Source organism: Panthera pardus, unplaced genomic scaffold, assembly GCF_024362965.1.
Source record: "Panthera pardus isolate Hobbes unplaced genomic scaffold, ASM2436296v1 HiC_scaffold_20, whole genome shotgun sequence".
NCBI lineage: Eukaryota > Metazoa > Chordata > Mammalia > Carnivora > Felidae > Panthera > Panthera pardus.
Genome location: NW_026526766.1, coordinates 23,041,229 through 23,061,425, shown reverse-complemented (window position 1 = coordinate 23,061,425; position 20,197 = coordinate 23,041,229). Strand labels below are relative to the sequence as shown.

General features: G+C 46.8%; 1 protein-coding gene across 1 annotated transcript; it reads right to left on the bottom strand.

The window, feature by feature from the left end:
* Positions 1-11,314: 11,314 nt before the first annotated feature.
* On the bottom strand, positions 11,315-18,234 carry LOC109258880 (spermatogenesis-associated protein 31D4-like). The gene is made up of 4 exons (XM_053907830.1): positions 17,366-18,234; positions 16,505-16,550; positions 15,893-15,953; positions 11,315-15,609 (listed from the first exon to the last, which is right to left on the bottom strand). The coding sequence occupies exons 1-4, from the start codon at positions 17,501-17,503 to the stop codon at positions 11,355-11,357; spliced, it is 4,500 nt and encodes a 1,499-aa protein (XP_053763805.1). The 5' UTR covers positions 17,504-18,234; the 3' UTR covers positions 11,315-11,354.
* Positions 18,235-20,197: the final 1,963 nt, after the last annotated feature.

Sequence of the window (20,197 nt, the reverse complement as noted above, 5' to 3'; positions counted from 1 at the left end):
TGAGGAAGCACTCTCTAATTTTCTGTCCTCAACACGGTGGCTCTTCTTTCTGGCTACCGATGTCCCTACCCCTGAATCCTCCCTTCTACATTTTCCTGCTTTGGAACCCTGAGGTTTCACTTTCTCTGCACTTTTTCTTTGTGGAAAATTCTTAGGCTGGCACTTACCTAAGACCAGCTTAGAGGGCCAGGACTCCTGCTGCTGCTCCGTGCTGTGTTGTCCTCCAAGTGGACATGCGGCACCTGGGACGCTCCCATATCCCCACTACAGTCACTCTGGGACTGAGTCAGTGAGGCCTTGGACGTCAAGCTGTCGGAAGTAAGGGGCATGCCAGTGGCATCCATGCTTGAGCTTGATTGTGGTCCTCCCTCTACAGTTTCAACTTTAACTCACTAAGGAGCTGTCTTTTAAGGTCTGATAGTTTAGAATCTTGGGGAGCCAGTGTTTTTGGTGAGGACTGTTCAGTGGTCGGCACAGCTTCTACCTTACTCAAACTGACATTTGTCATTTTGGAGCTTTCCAACTCACTGGTTGTCAAGACTTCACGAGATTGGGATTGAAGAGTACACAGCTCCTCGGTGTTGAATACGCCCCTGGACAAGTTGTGCTTTGCAACATGGTCTAAATTCTTCTGCACCATCACTCTGCCCTGAGCCATTTCAGTTCCATCGCCAGGACTCACATTCTCATCCTTTGGCTCATGTCCAGCTTCAGCTTGCTTTGGGGGTACCTCTGGGCCACATCTGCTGTCTAGTACAGCCGCCCTCTGTCTCACTTGAGCTATGATGCTGTGTGTAAGGGACTGGAAAGTCTGACTTCCATACGCAGCTGTCTGGATACCCTGTGCAAACTCATGGTTGGTGTCAGAGAGTGATGCTTTCAGGGCCCTCTGTCCTTCATTGCCCATAGGTGACATGGCAGGGAGAGAATGATCCAGGGTGGGGACTGAATTTGGTGTTCTCCTCCTGTTGCCATGAAAAGTTTTAGAGCTTCTCTCACGGGGGTTAGAAAACTCAGCTTTGGAATCCACCAGAGAAATATGCATGGCTGAGGAGGGAATGTCTAATTGGGGAAGAGGCCATGTTGTGGCTTCTCTCAACATACAGAATTTTATGGATTCAAGAACCCTGAGCAGTAGACCCCACCTCTGACTCATCCGAAATCTTACAATATGGACTTCTAGCAGCCGTCGGGTATCGGGATCGAGAAAGGAAGGCTCCAGAATGGTAATCTGGCAGCAAACCCTACCCACCATTGTCTTTTTTGATTTGTGCTTTCCATTTTAGTCTGGGAACTCCCACACAAAGGCAGTGCATTGTCATCAGCCAGCCATGAACAACACACACCTGTAGGAATCCTACCCGCAGTAATCTACCAAAATTTCTTGTTCAAATGTAGTGTAAGGTCATATTTCATTTGGTTCTGGTCTGTGTCCCTCCTTGAGACGTTTAGCAATTCATTCCCTGAGTGATTCCTTGAATGACACACACAGTTACTTTTGCCTCCAAAGAAGCCCTAAGACCCTTCGCTAGGTAACATTCTGAGACCCTTTGTGGGCTGCCTTCTGGGCTCTTCTCTATATTTACCCAAGATCCTCATCATGTTCATCCTTAGCTGGAACTCTGTGGGACCCTCTCATGGAAACTTCCTGGGAAACTCGATTCAGTCTCTGCTAGATCCCTTGGCTACTGTGGCCCTGGAGCTCAGAGTATTTTGAGCAAACATGTCTGCTTTTTTGCTGAGACATTTCTGTTCATGTACACTGAGACTCCATCAGTGCTAGAGACTCTAGATTTCTACAGACATGCAGGCACCAGCATGGGATTACCTTCCTTGGACCGTGAAACTCCAGTTTCTCCTGGGGTTCACAGGTAATATGGAAATGGCCAGGAATGATGGAGCCTGGTATACTGGCATGGATTGACCGGCTAACCAATGGAAAGTTGGGGGCTTGAGGACAAATGGCTTCAGGAGATCTTGGGAACCCGGGGACTAAACCCCACAAACTTTCCTGGTGCTTCTTCAACACGTGCCATGGCACATGCTAGTTTTCAGTCAAGATAGGAGAGTCTGACTCATTCTTGGATCCTTGGAAAAACACTCCACAGTCCCTATTCTGGGGTGAAGAAGACTATGGTATGATTGGTAGGTGAGGTTAAAGGTGGGCCTGGGGGTTCACCTGAGTGAAAGGTAGTGGCTGGGATTGGGACAAGTTTTGAGGCCAGGGTCGGGAATATAAACCGGGGAGAGGAAGGCGATGGGAATGAGGGTGGAGTAGAACTTCTTGATCCTGCATTTTGACTGCGGAAGCATTACGGCATCCATTGAATAAGACAAAGTGAGACCCTAGTGGGGAAGTACTAGTAGAAACCAGGAGAGTGGCTACTAAGGACTCACTATGCAAGGAGGGAAGACCCCAGACGAGCTGGCTATATTTCTGATACAAGTTTTCCCCCAAACACTTGAGATCGAGGAGCTGCTGACAAATGCGCAGGTGCTCTGGTTTGCCTTCAACATTCCAGCCAGTTTGGGGGCTGTGGTGACCTGTACATCGAAGGGCTGCAGTGAATTCACTGAAGATGTCCTTTGGTATTCTGGCCATGTGTGTTTTGAAAATGGTCCCTCTTCTTTTTCTTTCTTCTCCAAAATCTGGAAAGGCATTCTCTTTTTCATTTGTCTCTCTAAGACTGCCTGTATGTTAAGGTCAAGGAAAGAAACTCCACTAGCCTCCTTGTGCCTGTTAGCAGGTTCTCCCCAGAGATGGGTATCTGGTAGATGGAAGTAATCTCGCTCTTGCTGAAAATTAGAGTGTGATAATGCGGGGGGGGGGGGGGGGGGGGGTGGGGAAATGTTCTGTGCATGAGCCTGCCAACAGGAGAATCCGGAAATTGACGAGCTTAAATGACCACTACCTCTGATTGTTGGGGTACAAGTGGACCATCCACCAGGGCTATCTGGAGATGAGTTCTCTGGAACAGGCTTCAAGGAGATTGAAATGGATTTAGATTGAGTCGCAGTTAAAGTGCAGTCTGGTGGTGGGGAAACAGACAGGGCTGGTGTGCATGATGATGAGCAAATGAATCAGTGGGATTCTTTGTCTGGGACAGACGTGGTAAGAGGTTGATGTCTTGGAAATAGGTGGGGTCAAGAAAAAAGATGGTATTCAGAGGTAAAGTGGACTCGGCTTGGGCAATAGGATCCCCTTTCTGAACGTCATGTAGTAGGAGAGGGGTAAAGACAGTGGGTTGGGGTGTAGAATGGCCCATGGGAATCTGGAACTCAAAGGAGGAAAAGACTCTGGTGGCAGAGAGTGACCTGGTCATGAGGATAAGAAAACCTTAGGTGAGAAAAGGGAGGGGTGGTGGGGACGGCTCAGGCAAAAGGGCTGGTTTTAGGTCTCCTGGAGGGACTGCTGTGAAGGCAGGGGATGGACAGAATGATGAGTCTGTCACAGGGGCTGTGGCAGCCAAGGGGATCACAGAGAGAGTAGCATCTTCCAGGACCTCCAGGAACAGCAGCCAATTGACCTCAGCAGTTGTACTATTACACACCTCACAGAAGGGGTCTGGACATAACAGTTGACGAAAGTGCATGGTATCATGATGCCGGCACAGGGGGCTGCAGGAGACAGGAGGTACAAAGCTGCAGCCACGGCCAAAACAAACATATGTGGCTCTGGCAGTTCTGGCAAAAGTAGTGCCACCCCCCATCCCGAAGGCTCTCCCATTCTGACTCTGAGGATTTTCTATCCCATGTCAACCCCAGGCTTCCCTGAAGCCCTAGAAATTCATAGACTCTGCTAAAAAAGGTGGGGCGGGGATGTCAGGAAAGGAGGTAATGTTTAGTCACCTTTGCAGAAGAGAAATCACCTTTCTTATCTCCTCAACTTCATTCTGGCAAGTTCTCCAACCTGGGAAACCAGGAGATTGGTGAAGGTCGAAGCAAGAGATATTATGAGAGGCCGAACAGTGTCCTTTAAGAGATACCCTTGGTAGATTGGATTTGGAGAGCCCCAAGAATGAGGATATAAGATCACATAGTCAATGATAATAACAAGACTCACACAGGTGTGTTGTTATAGCGTTCACAAAGGACTTTCATATATACTATCCCACGTGATCTTGAAAAAAACTCTATGAGGGACATAGGTCAATGATTACTTTCAAGAGGAATCTGAATAGGAATGATGTCTCCAGTCTTTCACAAAGTCAGGAGACAGAAGTTCTGACTCTTGACAGTCACACGGCCACCTTGGGCAGCACCCATTGACCAGGTCCATCACTGCTTTGTGCTTAGGGATGGGCAGAACAAGGAAAACTGAGAAGCGTCTTAGCCCCTGACAGCCCAGCAAATCTGTCCATCCTTCCATGATCTCTTAGATGCCTTAACTTACCTTCCAACTCCACCTATTCACCATTTCATATATTTACCTCAGTGACATCATCATATTCCACCTGTTTCCCTGATATTACCTGAGACCCTTTTTACGGCTTGGTGATCTCCTTTTAGACCCCACATTGTCGCCGAAGGTTTGCTATGCCCAGAGATCTACATCCCCAACATCTACTCTGCCTTCAGCTGCAGTTTTCCCCAGTAGTGCATTTTTACTTTTATGAACTGAGAAATATACTGAGAGGCAGCCCTACCCCCCATATTTCCTCAAAAGAATCCACACTCACCAAAGAGCATAAGAGAGCAGAGTAGCCTCTACCAAAGAACAGAAAGCATGGCAAAGAGGGACACGGGGGCATGGTGCCCCATGGACCTGTGGCAAACAACTTAAAATCCTTTAGTAATTCTTTTATTTCCCCATACCCCTCTTAGGCTATTCATGCCCTAGAGGGTCTCTTCTACCCATACGGTGTCTCACCCTGAGGCTCCCTCTTCTCTCTGCCTAATGCCACCTCTCCCCTCAACATTTGTATTTTTTTTTATTTTTTAAACTTTATTTTGAGTGACAGAGGGCTTGTGAGCATGAGCGGGGGAGGAGTAGAGAAGAAGAGAGAGAATCCCAAGCAGCCTGCAGCTTGATGGGGGCCTCGATCTCATGAGCCACAAGAGCATGACCTGTGCTGAAATCAAGAGTCGGACCAACTGGTTGGCCTGAGCCACCCAGGCGCCCCTCCCCACAATTTTAATTATTCCTTTGTTACAGAGCAGTAATGTTGAATCACAGCCCACAGGACCAAACTCATCTTAATCTAGGAAGCGGGCTTCTCTTTAGCATAACGTCTCATGAGCACAATTGTAATTATATGTAACAATACCATTTGGAGTATTTTGAATCACACCTGTGGTTACTTCTTCCATGAAAAGTTTCATTAGTTTTTCCCAGCATAATTGTTAACGTTTCACCAAAATACCTATTGACATCTCCATCCATTTTTTAACAATAATGTCATTCTTGTTGATCGTGTATATGTATTCATCTCCACATGCTAGCTAGTCATTTAATAGTTGTACCCCTTACAACTAGCTTCATTGTTTATATTACAGACTGTTGAAATTAAGCCCTGTATCATCTCCTGATTTGACTTGCCTGCATTCCGTCTCTGATGAATCAGTCTTGGCCACAGACACCCAATTCTTTCCCTCTGATATGAGGAGGGTTTATCAGTAATGGTAACTCCTTCCTTTACCTCTCTTCTCCTGCACCCACAACTTCACCATTGTCTCTACCCAGAAGGAAGGTGCACTTCAAGCTCAGCCCGCCTGGGGCACATACCTTCCCTTGACTGCAGGAGGTTTCTCTGTTAAGGAAAATCCCTGCACATATCTTTGCATCACTAGTATTGCTTTTTAATAGAAAGTGTGGTCCTGACGGTCCCTAAGGCTCCCAGGACTCACTCACAACTATAACAATATCCTTTAACATCCGGCGAGATCAGTTCCACCGAAAAAAAAGTTTCTAGGTGAGGAGGGGTTATAAATATGGCACATCAGATATAGTATTCAAAAATGGGCTCTTATTATAAAAAAGCCTAAGAAACTGACCCAGATTAAAGGAAACTAGAGAGACACAGCAACTATGTGTAGTATGTGATTCTAGACCGAATCCTGTAAAGGAAGTTTAAGAAAAACTACACAAAGGACGTTACTTGATTTAAATCCACAAATTTGGGGGCACCAGGATGGCTGCTCAGTGGGTTAAGCATCTGACTCTTGATTTAGGCTCAGGTCATCATCTCACAGTTTCTGGGATCAAGTACCCCCTGGGGCTCTGCGCGGATGTCTCAGGTCCTACTTCGGATCCTCTCTCTCCTGCTCTCTATGCCCCTCCCCTGCCACATGCACATGCACTCTCTCTTCAAAATAAACTTAAAAACATAAAGTGACAAAAATGGAATATGAATGCGAAATTAAAAACTTTATGTCAATGTTAAACTCTTATCACTGCGATAACTGTGCTGTAAGAGAAACTCTTCTTAAGAAATACACAATGAAGGGGCGCCTGGGTGGCTCAGTTGTCTAATCGTCCAACTTCATCTCAGGTCGTGAACTCGCGGGCAGTGAATTCGAGTCCCATGTCGGGCTCTGTGCTGACAGCTCAGAGCCTGGAACCTGCTTTGTATTCTGTGTCTCCCTCTCTCCCTGCTCTTCCCCTACTTGCACGCTCTCTCTCTCTCAGAACTAAATAAACGTTAAAATTAAAAAAAAAAAAAAAAGAATTACACAGTGAAATATTCAGGGCGAAAGTACATGATGCATGGAATATATTCTCAAACGTTCAAGAACATATGTATGTTTTTCACACATGTATCTGTGTGTTCGTGTTGAGAGAGAAGAGAAAGGAGGAAAGCAGACAGAAATTGTAAATAGTTCAAACTGTTAGTAGGTAAATCTGGGTAAAGGGTATATGGCTGTACCATCTATGCGACTTCTCCACAATTTATTTTCAAATATATATACTTTAAAAATGAATTTAACCCAACCTTTGAGATATCTGGCTTTGATTCCAGGAGCTGCTGCCGCCACCATACCCAGACCCCAGAAGTGCGCAATGCCAACTTTAAAACAGTTGTCTCGAGCTCTGTCCCAGACGAGAACCCTGGGATGGTCTGCACATATGAAGCATGCTAACATTTCACCAAGGTTTTAACAAAATACTGGCAAAGAACAACCCCATTCAAAACCAAAAAAAGAAACAATATTTTAGAAATTATACACAATATAAAACAAACAAAAAGAACAAAACGTCATCATGTATACTACATGCAACCCCTAACGTCTTTTTTATCTAGTGCTTCCAGGTTATTGTCTTCTGGGTTCTGCGGTGTGAATTGGTTTGCTAGCACCTCATTTGCTCTGCTAGTCAGTTACTGCTCCTCCACCAGATTCCCATCTTCCAAAAATGTGTTGACATCTTTTTCCTTACCCGCTCCCCTTTTTTGTCATCCGTAAGTACTTCTTTTCCACACCTTTATTGAAATATATTTCACATACCATATAATTCACCCATTTGACGTGGATAAGTCCGTGATTTTCAGTATATGCACAGACATGTGCATCACAATTCTAAAACATTTCCATGACTTCAGAGAAAACCACCTGCAACCTTTTGCCTATCATTCCCCTGTCCCCTCAGCCCCCCTCCACCCCACCTCCAGGCCCCAGCTCTAGGCTGAATCTACTTTCTGTCTCCCGATTTCCCTATTCTGGACATTTCATGTGAATGGAATCATGTGTGGTCATTTCTGACTGGCTTCTTTCACTGAACATGTTTTCAAGGTTCATCCATGTTGTGGCACGTATTGGTCTTTTTATTGCCAAAAAATACATCGTGTGGGTATGTCCTGTTTTATTTACCCATTTATCACTTGATGCATGTTTGTGTTGTTTCCATCTGGTGACGTTATGAATAATATAGCTGTGAACATTTGTATACAAGTTTTTGTGTAGACCTCTGTTTTCAGTGCTCTCGAGTAGACACCTAGGCGTCATGTGCTGGGTTATATGATAACTGGATGTTTAACATTTTGAGCAACTGCCAGACTGTTTTCCAAAACAGCTGCAATAGTTTCCATTCCCACCAGCATCATATGGGGTTCTAAATTCTCCACAGTCCCACCAACACTTGGATTATCTTTTTGATTCTAGCCATCCTTGTGGGTGTGAAGTGCTGTGAAATACTGGTTTTGATTTGCATTTCCCTGATGGCTAATGGCATCGAGCAGTTTTTCATCTAATCTTTTACTTTTAATGGCCTTGGGGGAAAGAGAGGAGTGTTTGATCTACTGTGTTTAACTTGAAACACAATAGTTCGTTTTAAAAGTGGCGGGAAAAGTTTTTCTTCTAAATATTTGAAAACACATAGAGCAGTGTTGAGTCTTTATCAACATGTATAGTGTTCTTCTATACTTTTTGCATGTTATACTTACTGTGTGATGAAGGGACAGTGAGATCGTGCCCTGAATTTGCTCTGTAAGATTACTTCTCATGTGGAGGTGAGGAATTCACTCAAAGGGCTCCTCAGGGTTGACTGCAAGGCAGAGCAGAAGTGATTGCCAAAGTGCCTATACGCCCAGTGCTATTTTGTCACCAATGCTGCGTACATCTATTGTGAATAACTATGTTCCACAGGTGATAAATATCAAAGAAATGTGAGAGCTTTGGCATGGGCACATAGCATATGTCTTAGAGATGGATGGCGAGATGTTTATTTGTTTATGTTTGTTTATTTTGAGAGACAGAGAGAGAGAGAGAGCACGAAGGGGGAGAGCAGAGAGAGAGGGAGGAGGAGGAGCAGAGAGAATCCCAAGCAGGCTCCACACCAGCAACACAGTGTGTGAGGCTGATGTGAGGCTGGAACTCGTGAACCTGAGATTATTACCTGATCCTAAACCAAGAGTCAGATGCTTAACCGGGGCTTTTGCACTTTAATCGTAATCACACCTGCCAGATGATAATGGTGCAACTTGGGTGAGGGGCGTGTGGGAAGTTCTATTGTTCTAGCTGCTCTTGTGCACTTTTAAACATTTCTGTAGTAAAAAGGCTGAAAAAAGTAAAAGAGAGAAAGGAGCAGTAGGAGACCTGGCAAGGGAGGCTCAGTCCCATCAAGACTAGAATACAGGGATCTCTCAATAAAGAGTATTTCCTTCGACACTGGGAAGGAAGGAAGAATGGGGAAATATTGTTGGAAGGTTTCGCTGTGTTGTGTTCTGATGAAGAGCTCCCATCTCATGGCTTTCTAGCTCCTCTGTGAACTGTGGTCCAGCACATCTGCAGGGAAGATGAAGAGGGCCTAAGTTGAGGAAAGTGAAGGAAATTTAAAATAGATCTGAGTAGAATTGGCTAGAGAACAGATGAAGGAAATAGTGACCTCGCTCCAATTCTTTTGTTTACATGTAAGCCTGGGATAAGTATTTGTGAGATGAATGAATGATTTGCAAGTAGTGCTGGGACTGAATTTCTTGTGCCATCAATAGACTCAATTGTGATATTTCCAATAGTGATCAGTAACTTGGAGAAAGGTATTTCTAGAAAAAGCAGAGAGACAAGAATTTGCCAGACAAGAAGGACTGACGGGGATTGGATGGGGCCCATTTGTACTGGAGGTTTTTATTTAAAAATTTTTAATGTTTATTTATTTCGAGAGAGACACGAGGAGAACACAAGTGGGGGAGAGGCAGAGAAGGAGAGACAGAATCCCAAGCAGGTTCTGTGCAGAGCCTGTGCGAGATCATGACCTGAGCGAAGAGCAAGAGTCAGCCGCTAAAATGACTGAGCCACCCAGTCAACCCTGTTTTTTTAATTTTTTTTTAATGGTTATTTTTCAGGAAGAGAGGGAGAGACACAGAGTGTGAGCTGACGAAGGGGCAGAGAGAGAGACGGAGACACAGAATACCAAGCAGGCTCCAGGCTCTGGGCTGTTAGCACCGAGCCCCACTTGGGGCTCGAACTGACGGACCACGAGATCATGACCTGAGCCGAAGCTGGACGCTTACCCGACTGAGCCACCCAGGTGCCCCTGGAGCTTTTTAAATGTTGGTTACCTGATAGATGATCAGGAAGACAAGGCCTTGGAACATAGACAACAAGTAGAAAAATGAATGATGTGGAGTTGGTACCAGGGGGCATATAAGCCGGAAGGATAGGAGGAGGAGGTAAAAGGAGAGAATGTCAGACTATAATATTCCTGATGGCAGAAGTATTCCCAGTATTAAGATCTACAGGGTGTCAGTAACTGCACCGGATGGGCAGTAAAGGACTCTAAAATGAGATTATGTAGAAACTGGGACAGTGGGTTATTGGCTGATCTATCCACATAGATGTTACAACCTCCAGTACTTTCTCTTCATGTTGCCTGCCCTGGGCCCCATCTCACCTATTGTCTCTCTCGGGACCTCCACAGAATCAGACTCTGCATTCGTTGTGTGACCTTAATGTTCAGAGACTGTAGGGTCAATGGCATGACCTTGACCAGAAGGATACCACATTTGTATCTTCTTGTTCAAAGAGGGCGTCAATGGTTTTTTAACACTGAACATTCACTAGGACACTCACTCCATTTTTGAGTTCCAGCCTCATGTGGCATCGCCTTCCCTCCAGAATCCTATTGTAAGCGTGGGAGAGTCCTATTGTAAGGGTGGGTAGGTGTGCTGTCTTGGCCAAAAAAAAAAAACCAAAAAACAAAAAACAGCATTCCATGGAAAAGCCCCCAATTATCTGTATGCTGGTGCACCGTGTAGAACTCACCTCTGGTTCATAACTTGCAGGTCTTCTGGAGGAGATCTACCTTGGCTCCACTAAGGCCATGAATATCAAAGGTGGTACCTCCATTGTAATGGGAGAACTGTCCACACTAAAGGCAAGATCTTGTATATTGCCATCAAGTGTGGAACTTGAGGTCCCCGTCTCCAAAAGGGGGTGCCAAGCTTGACAGCTTCCAGTAGGAAACCCCCATGTCAAGTTTAACATGACTCACACGACAGATGCTTAAGCAGCATGTATGCTGTTCCTCGACCCTACCCCAACCAGCCCAGACACTCCCATTCAGAGTTCACCCACCTGTGGGATCCTCTGGTAACTGGAAGCCACTGTAACACTAGCAGGCAAGAAGGAAACAGTGGCTTAATCATTATGTTCTGAAAACTATACCTGTCTTTGATCCTCCTCAGATGGAGAAGACTTACTCTAAAAGGTATAAAGCGTTCAAAGAGGGTAAAGGAGAGAGCTGCTAAGAGGCAGCAGAACAGAGCCCATCTCCTCAAATTTCATCAGAGAGGAAATGGGCTTGGACTACATGGTCCCCCAAGAGATCCCCCTCAACAGGGGGACTGGTCACCTTGAACCAACACAGTACACAGAACAGACATCACTGTTAGAGGAATGTTTATTGGGGAGAATCAAAGGGATTATTTTGTGGGATTTGGGCTGCGAAATTTCCCCCTCTTGAAATTCTGGACAAGGGTTTTCTGTCTAAATGATAGACACAGATCTCCAAATACTGTGCCTTTAGCACTGGTGAGAGTGGCTGGAGGCCCCTGGCCAGCTTGATGCCTGAAGGTGCAGTGTGGGTGGGGCACAGGCTCCCTGTGGGGCACAGACAGGCGATGGTTCTGCCACAGCAGCTGGCCCTTAAGTGCCACAGCTTCCTGCCGGTGTCTGCCCTTGTCCCTGATCTGTCTAATACTTGGACAATGGCTGTGGCCCACAAAGACAGCTTGTTGGTGACAGGACTTGGTATTTCTCTCTTTACAGGAGGGAGCCCTGTAACTGAGAGGAGGCCCCTGGGCAGGCTGTGCCTGGGCCTGCACTTGTGCTTCCTTCCGAGTTTTCCCAAACTTGGCTGAGGACAGAAGGGGCTGTTGAGGACAGGCGCTATCTGTAGCATGCCGGTGCCCCATCTTCTCTTCTAAGAACTTCCCAACATCTTTCCTGAGTTTCTGAGCTTCGGTCCTCCCAGTAAAGGCAGCTCTACCTTGAACCATGCCTCTGCTTTGCACACATGGCAGGATGCCCTTTTCCTGGGAGTTTTCTTGTCTTTTGCACTTTCTGCCAGGATTAAGCCATTGTAAAATAGCCTTCACTTTTTTTCTAAAAAGGCTTTCACGGGGAGGCTGACCTTTCTGTGATAGGGTGCGGGAGGATTGGCTCCCAGGCTTCTCCGCCAGTGCCACGTCCCGAAGAGGGCAACTCTTCCTTATAGGCTGGGATGTCCCCAACCCTGCATCCCCTCCACCAAACTCTTGTGCTTTGGAACACGGAGGGCTCACTGTCTCTGTAGCTGGTGGGAGATTCTTGTGCTGGTGCTTCCTTAAGACATGCTTAGGGACCCAAGTATCCTGCTGCTGTTCCGTGCTAATTCCTGTGTCCTGCACACGGACGTGAAGCACCTGGGAAGCTCCCATGTCCCCACTGGAGTCCTCCTGGTCATGAGTCAGGGAGGCCTTGGAAGTCGAGGGGGGCAGGTCGTTGTCTTTGCTCTGGGCCCACCTCTGCTGTCTTTGCTCCGATTTAAGCTTTAATTCCTTATACAGCCGTTCTGTTAAATTAGGATCCTGGGGAATTGATGTGTTTGCTGGGTGGCTTTTAATGGTCACAGTACGTTTGTCCTCATTTACATTCACATTTATCATTTGGGGGCTTCCTGGCTGGCTGGTTGTCAAGATATCTCTAGGTTTTGATTGACGCCCATCTGGCTCCTCAACCCTGAATGACTCCCTGGACACTTTGGGCACAGAAACAGGTTCTGGATTCACCACCATCTTGCCCTGTTGCATCTTGACTCTATCGCTGGGATTTACGGTCTTATCCTTTGGCTCATGCCTGGTGCCAGCTTGCCTTGCGGGCTGCTTTAAGGGCCATCTGTTGGCTGGTACAGTCTGTGTCTGGCTTGCTTTGCCTATGCTGCTCTGTCTGATAGGTTGAAGAGTCTGTGTGCCATCCTTCATTTCCTGAACTTCCTCTGCAAGCCCATGGTTGATAGGACGCGGTGATTTTGCTGGGATTCCCTGTCCTTCCTTGCCCACAGTTGAGGTGGCAGGCAGCAGCCCATCCAGGATGGGGGCTGAATTTGCTGTTCCCACTTTGTCTCCATGGAGAGATTTAGAGCTTCCTCTAAGGGACTTGAAGTCCCCAGATTTTGAGTTGGACCCAGAAATCAGGTTGGTTGAGCAGGCCAGGTTCGAATGGGATAAGGACTGGGATGGGGCCTCTTTCAATTTAAAGATAGCTATGGATTCAAGGTCCTTAGGGGGAAGGCCCTCTACCATTCTGTGATGGCATTGTTTAATATGGGACTCCGGCATCTGCTGTGCATTGGATTCAATGAAGGAAAGCTCCCGGGAGGTATTCAGGCAATATTCCCCACCCACTGATGGTGGCAGAACTCTCTGTTGTATTTCAGTGTGGGATTTCTCAGGATGAAGCAATGTCTGATTCATAGTATGCCATGAACTATGCACGGTCCCGGGGAGCTGACCCTCATTGATTTCCTCCAACTTTTTGCTCAGATGTATTCTGAGGACATTTTCAAGTTGCCTTTGGCCTAGTCTCTCCACAGATGCTCTTGATGTATTCTCGGGTGGGCTCATAAGTTCTTCCTCAGCATCATACCCCATATCCTTATCTGAAGAGCTCTCTGGGTCACTCAACAGATGATCTTTTGGCCCATTCTCTGGGTTGTTTCCCAGATCCTTCCCAAAGGGGTCCTCTAGCTGAAGCATTTCTGAGTCCCCCTCATGGAAGCTTTCAGGTTGGCTCAACCCAACATTTAGAGTGTTGCTACTCTGACTCTTAGAGGTCTGTTGGAGTCTACGATAGTGCCCCACCTCAGGTATGTTTGAAAAATTCTTCGGAGGCCTCATCAGTGATAGAGACTCATGGATCCTGCGGGGAAGGCCCCACCGGTGCTGGATGAGCCTCTTTCGGAGGTGATGCTCTAGTTTCTTACGAAGCTCATCACTGAGAGGAAACTGTCCAGGAAGGATAGAGACTGCACCATGGGCCTGGAAGGCCCGGCGGTTAGACAAGTTAGGAGCCGAAGGACAAAAGGCCTCATGGGATCTTTGAACCACAGCGGGTAAACCCCACAAACTTGCCTGTTGCTTCTGCAAAACATTCCATTCTAGGTCTTGAATTTCAGAGGGGATGAGAGACTCCAACTCATTCTGGGGTCTATGAAAACACACTCCACAGCTCTTAATCTGGGGTAGAGGACTAGATGGCAGGATTGGGAGTGGGGACTGAAGGTAGGTCTCAGGCTGGACTTGAGGGGGAGGTAGGGGCTGGGGTTGAGGCTGGGGTTGAGGCTGGGGTTGAGGCTGGATCTCAGGCAGGGCCTGAGGAAGTGGAGGGGGAAGTCCTGGGGATTCCTGGTCTGTGGAGGTAGAGATTCTATTGAAAATAAAGGTTGAGGAACAATCCTCTGAGACATGGGCAACAGGGGGCAAAGACTCAGTATCCAGAGTTGGGAGACCCCAGAAGAGCTGCAAAGGTGTTGGCTGTAAATGGACCTCTACCAAGGTTGTAGGATAGGGGGGCTGCTGATGCACATGTAGCTCCTTTGATTTGTCTTTGCTGTTCCAGAAAGGAAGGGAGGCTGCCAAGTCAGGCTGGGCAGCAACTGACTCTGACATTTTTCCCAAAGAATTTAGTGTGTAGTCTGGCCTGAGTTGTTTTGGAAGAGAACCCTTCTTTCCCTTCCATATCAAGAAATCACTCCTCTTTTGGACTTGTTTCTCCAGAAGTGCCAGGACTTCAGGGCTGAGGAAAGACAGGCCGCCAGGCTCTACAACGTAGGGCACAGGGTCTCCCCTGGAAGAAGCCTCAGAACGGAGGGCAAGAATCTCTTGGCTGAAATCCCATTGAGCCAAGGTAGAAGGGAAGAAGTCTTTGGCATGAGTTTTGCACCAAGAGAAGTCTGAGACACACAAGCTTGCATGGTCAGTGCCTGTGGTTGTTGGGATATGAGTGGACAATCCAACAGGGCCATCTGGAGATGAGTTCTCCGGAACAGGCTTCAAGGTGATGGAAACTGATTTAGGTTGAGCCACAGTTAAAGTGCTGTCTGGTGGTGGTGAAGCAGACAGGGTTGGTGGTGCATGATGACAAGCACAGGTCTCAGTGGGATTCTTTGTCTGGGACAACTCCGATAAGGAGTTGACATCTTGGGAAACGGGGGAGTCAAGAGAGATGGTATTTAGAGACAATTTGGCCTCTGGTTGAACAACAGGGTCCACTGTCTGAGCATCACATGGTGGGAGAGGGGAAACGGCAAGGGGTTGGGGTGGGAAATGGTCCTCAGGGAAATCAGATTCCAAGGGAGGACAAGGCTGTGGTGGCCAAGAGTGATCCGGCGCTGAGAGTGGAACATAGTCAGCCAAGGGGGTCATTGGGTTAGGTGGGAAGGTGGAGGCAAGTGGCAGGGAAGGCTCAGGCAGAGAAGCTGATATTAGGTCTCCTGGAGGGTCTGCTGAGAAGGCAGGGGATGAAGTGAACAATGAGTCAGTCACAGGAGCTGTGGAACCCAAGGGAGTAGCATCTTCGAGGGCCTCTGGGTACAGCATCCGATTGATCTCAGCAGTTGTGTTATTACACACCTCACAGAAGGGGTCTGGACATAACAGTTGACGAAAGTGGATTGTATCACGTTGCCAGCCTAGGGGGCTGCAGGAGACAGGAGGTACAAAGCTGCAGCCAGGGCCAGAACAAGGGAAGGAGCCCATGCTGACCTGCCAAGGGAGGGGCCACCTGAAGCCTGCTGCTCCTTCACAATGCCCCACATTTATGACTTCATAATATACTCAGTAACCTTCACCCCAGGGTCCTCATTCACGTACCCGTTCCTATGGCTACCCCCCTCCCATGACTGGCAGGTTGCACTGAATTCATACAATTGCATAAATCATGCTCTAGGAGGGATCAGGATAGAAGGGGAAAGAGTAGTCACCTCCTTATATTACACATCAGCGTCCTTATCTCTTCCTCTTCTCTCTGAAGGCATTTCCAACCTGGGAAACCAGGAGAGTGGGTTATATGTAGTGAAGGTGGAAACACAGGTATTATACAGGAGTCCCTTTGTGACACACCCTTGCGATATTAGATTCTGGATGCCCCAATAATCGGTAGATGAGGTCAAATGGTCAATGATGTGACACATGGTATAGCATTAAAGTATTTCATTTACATTACATCATGTGATGCTCAAACCACCTCTGTGAAGCACAGAAGTCAGTGGTTACCTCAGGGAGGAATCCTGAGTATCCGTGACGTCACAGGTCTTGCACAAAATCAGGAGACAGAAGTTCTGACTCCTGACATCTCACACGGCCACCACTGGGCAACAACCATTGATTGCCCAGGTCCACCATGGCTCCACACTCAGGGCTGGGCAGAGCAAGGAATCTAAGGGCCTCCAGTTCTGAGTGTTCTGAGGCCTCCATTTTCAGGGGGGCACTGTGTCTAGTAGCTGACATCCTCAGAAATCATGGAACTGGAACCTCATGGAAAGGACAGGAAGGGTCACCCTTGGAGAGCTCACGTGGAACAAGCAGAACCTTACCTTTCAGTGTACCGCCTTTCCTCCTCCTCTTGGCTCTGCCCTGACGCTAGAATGAAAATGAAAGAATGAGGACCCTGGGACTCATCTCTCACTCTGCTCTCAGAAATGGAGACATTCTTGGGGTGCCTGGGTGGCTCAGACAGTTAAGTGTTTGACACTTGATTTCGGCTCAGGTCATGATCTCTGGTCACTGGTCTCCAGTGAATTCAAGGTCCCCATCTGTGCTGTCAGAGCAGAGACCGCTTGGGATTCTCTCTCCCCCTCTCTCTGCTCCTCCTGGGGCCACCCTCTTTGTGTGTGTGTGTGTGTGTGTGTGTGTGTGTGTGTGTGTGTATGCGCACGTGCGCATGTGTATACTTTCTAACATAAGGAAAAAAAACAGAAACGGAGGACTAACAGTCACATCAGTGCTCCATCAGGTAGGACCCTGTATCCTGGGACAGAGCTTGGACCCTAGTCTCTGCTCAGTGTGTCTCAGAGGCTTAGCACTCTTCTCCTGATCAGCCCAACATGAAGGCTCGGTCGAGTAAAATCTTACATGAGAAGGTGACCCATGATCAAGTGCTGGGGAACCTTGTTCTCTTACACACATCCCATACTCTCTAAACCCAAACTAAGACTACAGAATCCTTATGTTTGGGATTTTATCCAAGACCCGCCACCACAGCCAGATAAGTACTAAACCTTAGTACTTTCTTAACCCTTAGCCCTGCCAGATCTCTCTTCCTAGAGGAGTGAATGTCTCTTCTTTTAGACTTCCCATTTTAGTTGTGTCTAATCCTACGAAACTCATTTTAAAATTTGGGACTAGAAGTAGAAACAATACGAATGTCTGTTCAGGACTCCCCCAGGATTCCTTACCTTTTGGATGGGTTTGGTGTTCCCAGTTGGAAATGGAATCCCCATCAGGTAGCACAGGAACAGAAGAAGCAACCCCAACCCATACAAGAAGGTGAAGTTGGGGTCAGTCTCGAAGCATGTTGAGCCAAAGCACAACATGGTTCAGTAGCACTATTCTGAAATGAGAGAATCACAAAGCTGCCTATAGGTAACTGAATAGCAAGGCTGCCTATAGGTAACTGAGCTCCGAGTGTGCCGATGCCTGACTATATAACTCTCCAGGCTTACATCACAGAGCACTGAAAAGTCACAAAAGGTTTCTGAGGGTTGAGGGAGGGGACAATTGGAGAGGGTGTGCCCCAAACCCCTCCCCCACCTACCAGCCCAGAAGGTCCCTCCACCTCTCCTCCTGCAGGTCCCTCTGCCCTACCCTGCCATCCTGTTTTCCTACCTCATCTTTTCATCATATTGATGAGGGAGCATGAGGCTGGCTGAGGGGCCAAGCACAAGCTAGCACACAATCCCCTACCTGCCAACTGTGGGCAATGTGTGATATTCCTTAGATAACTCCAGGCTACTCAAAACCAAGAAAGGACAAAAAACAAATGGCTGAACTGATAAAGAGTCTCCACCAGTTCACCAGAAAAAGGCAATCCTGTCAACAGCCTAATGTCCAGGAACCCCCTACTGTCTTAATGTTAATGCTTTGCCTGAGGGAAAAACAACCTTATCCTGACTATAGCCAGGCCTCCAATTATCTGAGTCTTTAGACTATGAAAATCCCTTTAGGAACTCTCTCTTGACTTTGTCTCCCCCTACTCCATAAAAGTATCCCCCAACACTTATAGTCCAGCTCTTTCTGCCCATGGGTCCTGTCCCTGTGCTTTAATAAAACCACCTTTTTGTACCAAAGACATCTTCAAGAATTCTTTCTTGGCCATCGGCTCCAGACCGTCCCCCCACCGTCACCTCAAAACTTCATCATTTGATCCCCAGCATGGCACGTTGAGTCTTTTCATTGGGACTCTGAGACGGTGCAAATTCAGTGAGTATACTCTCTTTTCTTCCTTTACTCTTATTTCAGGGGCTTTCCAAGAAATATGGTCTTATTGGAACACTTTCATATCGATTTCTCAGGCTGCAATTCTCTAACCCATGGCTACTCTACAGGGAGAAGAAAGCCTGCCTTTTGGCTGGAAGTTAGTACCCTGGCTAGAATGGTAATAAGACCCAGAAACTTGATGCCCTCTCTTTATTCTTGTCCTTTATACAAAGTTGTCTGTCTTGGGCATGGGACAGCCACCTAAATAACCAGGACAGGTGCCAATCTTAAGACTCTCATGTGAGGTTTCCTCCTCATTGGTCTGATGTGATCTCCTCCACATCTCTGATCTAGCTGCTTCAGGCTGGGAGACCTCCACTGGGAGCCAGCCAAATCAGTACCTGATTGAATTAAAACCCAGTCAGGGACCGTTTTCTAGGGAAGTTGGCTGTAAAGGCTATATGTTTTGGAATGTCACTTAGATCATGATGGATTCCTCTCTTTACTGTTTTCAGTCAATATCCTCTACTAACTACTTAAAATACAAAATGGGGTAGCTCTCCCCCACCCCGTAAATTTTCTCGTGTTTTTCATGGGCTAAAAATCTTAGGTTTTTCGAGAAACTAAAGCATGGCCTCCACAGCATGTTCATCAAAGACTAGGTAATCAAGCCATGGCCATCAGGGCATATTCTTCAAGGCATAGCCTTTTAGGGCACTGCTTTCAGGGTACATTATTTTGGTCGCTACAACAGGCACCAGTCTGTAATCTAGAATGCAATGGGGAAGCAGGGGGATGGTAGCATTCCCCCTTCAGGAGTCCTTGGTTGGCTGATTGGTGGTCATAGCAACTTCAAGAAACACCTCCAGTCACTTTGAAACCAGGAACCTTTGACATATCCTGCACAAGGGATGCCACCTGGGAGTTGGGGGTCATTCTCAGGGTTAATGGATCTTCTCCCCCTTTTCTCCTTTCCTCTAAACAGAAGCATAGGAGCTTCTTCTTCCGTCCCCAAGGAATCTCCCTTCAGATGCCTTTTGGCCCTCTGGAAACTGTGATATCATGACCTGAGCTGAAGTGGGACGTTTAACCAACTGAGCCACCCAGGCGCCCCAAAGAGCCTTCAAAATTTAAAGGAATGAGGGATTGATGGTACACCTGTTTTTGGCGGGTTTTTTGTTGTTGTTGACAGCACTGAAATTACCTCCACTGATATTTAGTAGGAGAGGTTCACAGCTAACATCAAATACAAATAATTTGCCAATGTCTATGCTAACATCAATTATAAATCATTTGCCAACACTTAAGCATTTTACTTGCAGCAACCTCAAATTCACCCTATGATGCAAGCAGTTTTCACAATCACCCGTTGATGTAAGCAGGACAGGTATGTACTGCCCCTTTTATCAAAGAACAAAACTGAAGCTAAGGGAGGGTAAATGACTTCTCAAGATCACCTAGCTAGAAAATAGCAGAGCCCTGACAATGAAATCCCCAATGTTCTCAACACCTCTTTTAAACATTAAGTGACTTCTTAAAATAAAGAGTCACCCTAGTCCTACAATTAAAGCAGTTGTGTGGCTACGAATGTTTACTTTGTGTATTACATGCTAGAAGAAAATTTTTGTTGTTGTTATTCTATCATCCCCTTAGGTACTTTTTCCTTTTCATTCGTGGCACCAAAGTCTTTATAGGTTTCTTCTATTGCCCTCTGAGAACCTGCTTTCAAGAACTAGATTATGTACGACTCTCAGGAAGTCATAAATGAATAACAAATCTTAACATGCCATACATCTCACAGAGTTTACATA

What these genes read in the sequence shown, in the direction of transcription:
- LOC109258880 (XM_053907830.1), bottom strand. Translation starts at nt 17,503, where the DNA reads ATGTTGTGCTTTGGCTCAACATGCTTCGAGACTGACCCCAACTTCACC. An exon ending in GAAAGGCGGTACACTGAAAG is followed by an intron (nt 15,954 to 16,504) that starts GTAAGGTTCTGC and finishes CTGGTTTCCCAG; the next exon opens with GTTGGAAATGCCTTCAGAGA. An exon ending in CTGATGTGTAATATAAGGAG is followed by an intron (nt 15,610 to 15,892) that starts GTGACTACTCTT and finishes TGTCTCCTGCAG; the next exon opens with CCCCCTAGGCTGGCAACGTG.